This window comes from Lepisosteus oculatus, chromosome 2 (genome assembly GCF_040954835.1).
Source record: "Lepisosteus oculatus isolate fLepOcu1 chromosome 2, fLepOcu1.hap2, whole genome shotgun sequence".
In the NCBI taxonomy this organism is placed as follows: Eukaryota; Metazoa; Chordata; class Actinopteri; order Semionotiformes; family Lepisosteidae; genus Lepisosteus; species Lepisosteus oculatus.
The window spans coordinates 72,016,653-72,026,157 of record NC_090697.1 but is presented as its reverse complement, the minus strand read 5'-3'; the positions used below and the strand labels follow the sequence as shown (position 1 = coordinate 72,026,157).

The 9,505-nt window shown below is 40.1% G+C and overlaps 1 protein-coding gene across 1 annotated transcript; it reads right to left on the bottom strand.

Annotated features, from left to right (window-relative positions):
• Nucleotides 1–983: 983 nt before the first annotated feature.
• Nucleotides 984–7,403, bottom strand: nkx6.3 (NK6 homeobox 3). Its single transcript, XM_006625309.3, has 3 exons — nt 5,890–7,403; nt 3,787–3,956; nt 984–2,704 (listed from the first exon to the last, which is right to left on the bottom strand). The coding sequence occupies exons 1-3, from the start codon at nt 6,290–6,292 to the stop codon at nt 2,480–2,482; spliced, it is 798 nt and encodes a 265-aa protein (XP_006625372.1). The 5' UTR covers nt 6,293–7,403; the 3' UTR covers nt 984–2,479.
• Between the last annotated feature and the right edge of the window lie 2,102 nt (nt 7,404–9,505).

Genomic DNA, 9,505 nt, shown 5'->3' with positions numbered 1-9,505 from the left:
ACTTACAGGATTGGTCCTTGCAAGACCAGATTTGAATAACCCGTGCTGTTTTTTTCAGCTAATAAAAATCGAATAAGATATACTGTAACTGTATTTTAATAAATGTTGTTATTCACTGTTAATAGGAAATACTTCATTAACTACTCTTCTGCCTTGTGACATGGTGATTCAGAGCTGTGTTGAAACAGCAACGGTGTGTGGGTCAGGAAGTTACTATGAGCTGGAGTCCAGGACCTAAATGTGAAATTAAATGAAACTCAGAACATAATTTGATTATTATAACCCCAATCTGCAATATGTTCTCTTGGGTAGATGTAGAATACTAAAAGTGGGCTTCAATGTCCTGCTTTATGGGCAAAATATGGTGATACCAGTTGCAGTAAGAAGCTTTGTACAATGCTTTTGAATTCAAGAAGAGAATATGGAAAGAAAATGTCAGAATTTAATATTTAATGTGTTACAGTCCTACTGACTGCAGTTGGCATAGATTATCAAGGCATATTTAAGGCAGAAATCTGAACCCTGTGCAATGCAAACTATTGTGAATGGAGTGGGTTTAATGGCACTCATCCAGCAATTGAAGACAAACAAATTGTTCCATGTACAGTATTTAGTTTTCGATGATCCAATGGTTACCTAGATATGGGCTCGCCAGCAGAGGGAGGTAGTTCTACACGGGAAGGTAAAATCAATTTTTGAGATGCAGGATGGCAGTACTCAATCTGTCTGAACAATTAATTATATCAATAAATATTATTAACTAGAATTATTTTCTGTCGTGGACAAAACCTGACCATCTTTCTTTTTTGCCATTAACAAGGAGAAAGATTTTAATACATTTGTACCAAAAGTATTGTAATTTAACTTCGATTTTGATTTAAATATTGACTGCGTTAGGAGTACAAACGATGAAATGCTGCACATTCATTTAGCATTCATTTAGCAAAGTTTAGCTTTAAAAAAATCCAATACAGTTACCACACTCAATAGGTAATCCATAGTATTTTATTATACAATTTATTTATATAGTCTCGAGTACATTGAGAATTTAGAAACTGCACAGTTAAAAACACATGCACTGAAGAGTGTCCCACAGGTAGAGACATAAGATACTGTTTTACCCAGCAAACAGTCTCACAGCCCGGTAGTTCTTCAGACAATCTGTTTTACAATATATTATAGTGCTTAGGTCTCTGTAATGGAGTCTAAACTGTAAATGGAACAGCCACAGGTTTAATGGTTACATGTTCTGCTGGATTGCTCCTTGTAGCGTGTTCCAGACATTGGCAATAGAGTCACCACAGTCAGATTTCAGGCTCTTGCTGCTGTCTCAGGTATGCCATACCCACAGAGCACCATCAGCAAATATCAAATACACTGGCCAACAACTCTGGCCCCATGGATTGGCTGAGTTTTTGTTTTTGCTCCAATTAACAGACTTATTAACTGCTTCCATACCTTGGTATACATTTCTAGGACCCCATTCATAAAACTTTTGCTTGCCTTCTAAAGATCGCTCTCCTTCTCTGTCGTGTAATTTTCAAATACTCTAACTAAATAAGATAGAACCAAAGGTACCACTAATTCAGGAGTTCAAAAACTAGGATGACACTCCACAAATTCTGTTTTTAAATTTCCTATTAGGTAAAGTGATGGTGTAACAGGTGTTCCAGGAATATAGTCCCCAGTATTTTTCTACTTAACTACAGAATAAATATTGGGGACATTTTTTTACAAAAAGTCTTCTTCTGAAAAGAGATCTTAGAATAGACAGATTCTTCTTCTGATTCTTCTTCTAAGGTCAGGATTTGGTGGTGAAAAGGTGCATCACATCAGGGTTAATCGTACCCTTAGAAGATAGCATTCAGTCGCTACATACAATATATAGTCAGTCTTCTAACAGTCAATGGCTATTGGTTTATTATGGAATGGCAGAGGTTGCATAAGTAAGTAAAGTAACGCAGAGGTTTGCTACAGAAAATTGACAATCACCAAGTATTGTAAGTTTGCGACACTATTAAAGTCAATGAGTTAGATGTGAAACTTTCAAAGTGATTTCTATTCGTGGCCACAATTCCTACAGCTGGCAACTCCCAGTGCTGACAATATTGCCCGGCAAAATCAAGGTCCTGATCATTAGTAACTATACTGCTTTCTAAGGTGAGTTATGTCACTTAAGACTCATGCGGTGTCACACTCACTTCGGGGCGGAACAGCGCAAATGAGATTACAGGAAAAGTGTTGGCAAGCCACAGTGTTTTATTTTGGCAAACGCCCCCTGTGCTTTTGGAGGTTTGTTTCGGATATTCTGTCTGGAGGCTGAAGTCCCCGTGAGTGCATGTGTGCTTGCCTGAGCTCAGCATGTCTTAATGTCAGTCAGGTGAGGAGCGGAAGATGGTCTCTGCTTGTGTGCTCGGCGTGTCAGTCAAACGCAGTGTGCTGCACGCGCACCCACGCGAGTGGAGACATGGCGTGGGTGTCAGACGTGGTGCGGGCCCAGCCGCAGCACGGAGAAAGCCCTGCGATGTTTGCGCAGCAGCAGGCGGATCTTCTCATCGTCCGAGTCGGGGTCCAGAGGCTTGTTGTACTCCTCATCCTCCACCTCGTTCTCGGATGTGCCCGTCTCTGGCCCGACCGGCTGTGTGGAGCTCGGCTCTGAGGCGCTCTTCTTACGCCATTTGGTTCGCCGGTTCTGAAACCACACCTGCAGGAAGATCACAGCAACACCTGACATCTGTACACAAAAGACGTCTACAGTACAATGTTCAATACCTGTGCATTAAAGATGTCTACAGCATGAGACTGAACTTTTGCGCATGAACCCCATCATCTGCGCAGCAATGGTGTCTACAACAAGAGCTCTGACATCTGCGCAGCAATGGTGTCTACAACAAGAGCTCTGACTTCTACGCAGCAATGGTGTCTACAACAAGAGCTCTGACATCTACACAGCAATGGTGTCTACAAGAGCTCTGACATCTACGCAGCAATGGTGTCTACAACAAGAGCTCTGAAATCTACGCAGCAATGGTGTCTACAACAAGAGCTCTGACATCTGCGCATCAGGGGTGTCTACATCAAGAGCTCTGACAACTGTGCAACAATGGTGTCTACAACAAGAGCTCTGACATCTGTGCATCAGGGGTGTCTACAACAAAGAGATCTGACATCTGTGCATCAGGGGTGTCTACAACAGAGTTATCTGACGTCTGCACAACAAGGGTGTCCACTGCAGAGTTGTGTGCTTTTGTACTGGGAAGCTGCCTGGATTTTAATCCAGTCATCAATAAATCCTTTACTCTAAATCTACACTGTTTTATAGCAGTGTTGAAGTTGCACACAGTGTGCAAACATTCTAAGCTTTAAAATAAATTTAAATTGTATCTTTTTAATGTATTATAAACTCTTAGAATTTTAAAGTGATTACAGATTAGCTATCTCAGAAAGGACTGAAGAACGGAATTTAGACTTTACAATCCTGAATAAACAACCAATTGTCTTACACTTCAGTATAAGTGAGAAAAAATCATAACTTCAATATACCACAATTTTAAGAGAATGTTTCCTGAATCCTTGAAAGGGCGTTGGATCACCTTTCAATCGAAATTTCAAAATGAAAAGTAAATTATTTGATTTTTCTGTCTGATATGCTTTAATAGATTTAAAATGGGAAACGAACTGTTCTGTAAGATGAAATACCCTGCCCTATTCTTTATGTTCTCAGCCTGTGGATATGTAAAAAAGCTGCGTGTACTGATTGTAGAAGGACTACTTTTGTAGGTTTACCTTCACCTGCGACTCGGTCATGCCCAGGGAATATGCCAGTCTGGCTCGCTCAGGGCCTGCCAGGTACTTGGTCTGCTCAAAGGTCTTCTCCAGAGCGAAGATCTGGTGCCCACTGAAGGTTGGTCGTGTGTGCTTCTTCCTGCCCATTGACTCGCCCAGGTGCCCACTGTCTGAGAAAAAAAGCACATCAACGCAGCTACAGAGCAAGCCTTAGCGCTTGTTGAAGACAAAGTTCAGATCTTACACTAATCAAGCCCTGATTTTTTACATCGCCGTGAAAGATCCAATACCCACACTCATCACTCATAATACAGCGTACTGTACATTTGATATTAACTTGTATTTTGTCCAAATATTAAAAACAAAACTGTAAATTATCCAAATGAGTCACCAAGTTGCAGAACTGCTTTTACAAGAGCTGTACAGTTATCATTCTCTTTATTTTAGTTTTCTTCTGTTTGTGTTTAATTGGTAGAAATACAATGTAGGGTATTATTTATAGGAGAATAAAGTGGATTTAATTCCAAAATACAGTAACTAGTATTGGAAATACTGGTTACAGTATAAAGGAAGGGAAAACTATGATCTTGAGTTTCCTTCAGTCATAAAATTAATGCACAATATGAATTACTGGATTGTGTTTGTATTAGAGTTAAGACAGGGCTAGAGCACAGTTGAGTTAATAGCTCTGAAATTAGGGTCAAAGATTTCAATAGGCTGAAGTTTTGAAAAGACTAAAATGCACATTTATGACAAATTCTTTTAGAAATTAAATAGAGAAGTTATATTCATTGGAGTACAGCATATGCACAACCCACTACATTCTCAGACTCCTAGGCTTGTACCTCACAATTTACCTGTTTGTTCTGTTTATAATTCTGATCTGTTGTATGATCTCTGCGATGAAGTTTCAAACTGTTCTATTACCTGTTTTGAATGACTCAACTCAGAGACACGATAACATTTACGGTTCTTCACATTAGGCTCTTTCTGTCCACTTCCAAAAAGACTTTTCACTGTAACTCTTTGTTGAGGCTTTTACGCTGCTATAACTGAGAGTAACAGATTAATCAAAATCTCTGGTTGATTTACTAAAAAATATAAAATTTTCTACTGAGAAAGAAGCTGCATGCAGATAATGACAACAGGAAAGCTCTATACGTCCTATTGGAGATCTTTCCCTCATTCCTGTTTCCATATTATTAGGATTATGTTTTGCAGAAACAAGGTTTTTTTAATTGCTCCATACCGAAATTTCCTGTTTTCCTATACATATCTATAAAATGCTGAACAGTAAAAAAAAAGAGTACAACTCTTAATTATGTTGTTCTATATTCCAAATGATCTCGTTTATTTTTCAAAAGACAACACACTGATCCAGTCCTCCACGCGAACATATTTCTAAAAGCCATGTTAGATCTGCACTAGTAACAGCAATGCAAAGTGGAATTTAAAGGATATTTTTTTATATTTGCCTGAACATTAGTGTTTGAAAAATAACTCAAGTGTTTTAGGATTCAGAGCAGTTTTTTTGCAGCGGAGCAGGACCCAGCCCACTGACATTTCTGCAGTTAGTGATAGTCAGTGTTGAATATACATCTCATCGCACCCCTCACTACCTCACTGTCTTTTTACCATAAAATGCTAAAATAAATAGATAGTTAAGTAGGGCATTTTCTATCACTCCACAGCATTTTGTCTTGGTTCAGTACTTTCTAAAAAGAAAGTGATAGCCTTCCGTTTTGTTGCAGAATGCGTCTCCTCAGTTTACCAATACAACTTCTTCTCCGCTTCTCATTCTGCAGAATGTTGGTTATAGACAATTATTAATAATGCCTGCCCATTACAGTTTGGAAACAATTAAGGCTGCTCTTTTAAAGAGAATGGGAATTTACCAGAAATGTATCTCCTAAAAGATACAAATGGCTGCTATAATAAGCACAGACACTTGAATTTCAACGCTTTAATTGAGACGCCTTTTTTCCTTTAACTGCTCTCCATGGAACTCACTGATGCCCGACCGGTTACCTGCGGATGAAGGGTGAATAGAATAAGACAGGGCTGTGCAGGGAGGAGGGATTCGCTGCCAGTCGGAAAACTCACTGTTACTGCAGTGCTGCCTGGCGCCTCTCCACTCGTAGCCTCCATCGCCCCAGCAGTTCCCATTCCTGCCCTTGACCGGGCACTCCGATCCCGGTTTGGAATAGCCCCCCAGCGCAGGGCCGTAGTCCCGGTTATAGTAGACCCCTGGGGTGGCAACTGTACCGAACCCCCCCACGTGAGAGTAGCCAGAGAGGATAGTGGTGTTGGGGCCCCCCACCACCGGCCTGCTTAGAATGTCGCTGATTCCATGAGGGGTGCCCGCCTGCAGCTGGGTGTTGATGCCCGAGTTGAACTTGTAGAATGAGTTTTGCACGGAGTATTGGCACATTGGAGCTTTGATGTCCGAGGAAAACTGGTTCAGACCGTTGTTAAACAGGAAAGATCCTGCTATGTTGTGATCCATCTGAAAACGTTGAGCTCCAGGTTTGTGTTCTTCTGTTTCTTCTTCGAAATAAAACGGGGAAAGACTTGGTTACTGCACAAAGTTCGCTTTCTTCTGAAAAAGATGAATTAAGTTCAAATGATCCTGAAGATTCCTCCTTCTTGTTCCAGGTTTCACTCTCTTTATTTATTTGGTTAACAATGTCCAAATGCCCAGCAATTCCCTTCCTTGCAAGACAGCTAGCTCCAAATCTTAAACCGGTTCAGTGCCTTAACTGGGGTGTACGTTCAGCAGACAGCACACAGAGAAATGTGAGTAGCTCTTTTTTCTTACCTGTTTCTTGCCATTGTGTTTTAATTCCAAGGTAAACATCAGGAGCTAGCTAAAGCAGCTCAAGGAGAAGGGTACAGCAGTTCCTTAGACAAATATCTTTCCTGGCACTTAACTCTGAGGCAATAAATAAGAAGTACCTTAAAGAGAGGTGACACTTTCTTGATAAAGATGGGCAACATTAGAATGCAGGACAGGGATTGGTTATGGCTCACACTAGCACACATTTTTATTGGCTACCCAATGAAGGGCAAGCCTTTTATTGGATGTCTGTGGATTAATAGGTTTTTAAAAGGCAGAGAGGGAATAAGTTGCTTTTTGATGACTTGTTGTTATGTAGGCCTGAGATGAAGGATGCAGAGAAAATGCTGTGAGGCTCTGCAACAAGATGATGTTTCTTAAAGAATTGCCCGCTTCGTGATACTGTTCTCCATCTAAGACCTTTCAATCCGTCTGCTTAAGTATCTGTTGTGCTTTGTGTTTAAGACTGCTGCATTGAATCACGGACTGTCAATTTGTTTTTCAGGCTGAACGGCACCTGTCTGCGATCATCTCTGTCTTTTGCATGTTGCTGTCTGCCTTTCGGATTCTGACTGTCTATTTGGATCCTAATGTTCTAGAATAACTTCTGTTTCTCCTTTGTCTTATTTGTCTGCACATCTGCCTTTTGTTTGCTTTACTGCTTTAACACACATCATTTTCCTTCTCAATGTGTCATTCAGTAGTAGGCAACACAGCCCGTAACAGTGTCACTCCTGCATTGCTCGGTCACCTTTTCTGAATTCTTGTTTTGCTTCAACGTGTAAAAAAAAAAAAAAAAAAAAAGCAGCTGAGAGAGGAGGGGTTTTTCCAGCAGGAAATCAAACAAGACTCCCCCTTGTGGAGTGACTGCATCCACTTCGGGATTTGTGGGAGGCAGGCTCTTGTGCAAACAGAAGTGACGATCAGATAGGAAAGTTTATTTTACATTACTCCGGCTTTGCAAATGTAGTCAGAATAAGGTAGCAAGCATGGAAGGGTGGAGCACAGATTTGTTTGCTTATAATCATGAGCCTTGTCAGCTTCTAAAGCTGGAATCTGCTGTGAAATGGGAGTCTTGTGTGCCCTTGGGGGGTGTGACATTCAAGGGTTGTGACTATTTAGCCACACAAATGTAATCTAAATATTCCTGAAACGAACAGGATTCTTTGTTAAGACGAGTGCACAGTGGGATATGTCTTAGTGTTGGCGAGAAAAGCTCAAGATCCAATGTGAACTCTTTTACAGTGAATGAGAAGCCGTACCTTCGAAAAAAAATATTGCAATAAGCATTGGATTATCCCATAGGATTTTTAACTGTAATAATTTTAAAAAGTGGGTTGATGACCTTTGTTACATACTGTAGCTAGAGGACATCAGTTGAAGGATGCTGTATTAGAATCCTGCAGTACAGCATCTCAGTGACAGCCTTACTGCATAGAGTGAGTGCGGTTAGTTTTTCAGAAGAGCAGAAAAAATCAGAATAACTCCAACATCAATGTCATTTTCTAGTTACAAAATAATACTATAATACTAAAATTCCATCAATATAGAAATGGGAAAAAAATTCCATTAACAACAATGATTCCATCTATAGTGTGCAAGTCTATTAAACTGATTTATTCAGATTTTTGCAACACACACACAAAATCATTAAACAAGACTATTTGTCCTAAAAAAATAAATGTAAATATAGAAAACATGTCGTCATCCAAATTAAGTACTGATTTGATTTCATGTGACATCATGTCATCACACAATAACATCAAATACTGGTGTCATCGTGTTCTTAATGTATGGCAGTTTTTGTATTAATCCGTGAATTCAGTAAAGGTTCTGGAAGTCTGGAACAGGCTACTGTACCAAGCCATATCGCTGAATCCGATACCCTGGCTTTTTTCGAACATTGGCTGGATGAGTTTCTCCGATCAATTACCTACTGGCAATTAAACAAGCTATATGGGCCAAATGACCTTCTCTCATTTGTAACTTTCAAGTTCATGTGTTTCAAGAAGGTGACCAATATCAAACTCCTCAATTGTTCGTATTGCATTTAATCTTCTTCTGTCTGGCGCTTATTCCCTTCCAGTAATGTGAACAATTTTATTTCTGAAAGACTTATGAAAGTGCCTATGAGCTCCCTGGGACAGCTGTAAATGACAAAAAAAAAATCATCTGGACAAAAGGGCTCATTTTGGTCTGGTTGTTCCATAAGCAGTACTGGCTGTAACTGCAAACAGACCACTTTAAAACAGCCCATCCTGCCATCAGTTTAGAGCAACCAATCACATGTAACCTCCATTTCTTCAGGGAGGCCAATAGAGGTTTCAGTACCTGGTAAAAAAAAAGAAAAAAAAAAAGAGAGAACACAACTGCAAACCCCCTGTCCAAACCCTTGCTTTGTTTCTCAGGCTGAGCTCTTGCCACTCCTCTGTCACTCAGGAACAGATGGGAATGACCAGTTGTCTGTGTGGGCCTATTGATCTCAACAGTGATCAGTTATGAAGAACCACTCATACATCACAGCCACGCTGAATGGGAGCTGTTGATTAAATGGCAGCACTGACCCATTAGGATTGAACCATTAGCTGGAAAGAAAAAGGGAATGCTGTAGAACAGGTAATAAACTTGACTCTGCACTGGTAGAGGTGAAAGGTTTCTAATCCTTAATGTTAAATCAATTGGCCATCGCGCTTGTATAGGATACCAGTTCAGGTCATCAGAACAGCTGGTGTTATTAACCACACTGACAGCCAAGAGCCGCTTAGGGCTCTCAAATCCCAAAGGACTGATGGAAGTGTTAAGGGCTACATCAGAATTTCAGTATTTAAAAAATGCATGTTGTGCAAAAATGTATTTGCAGTTTAAAACTTTTCAAGTTTTGAT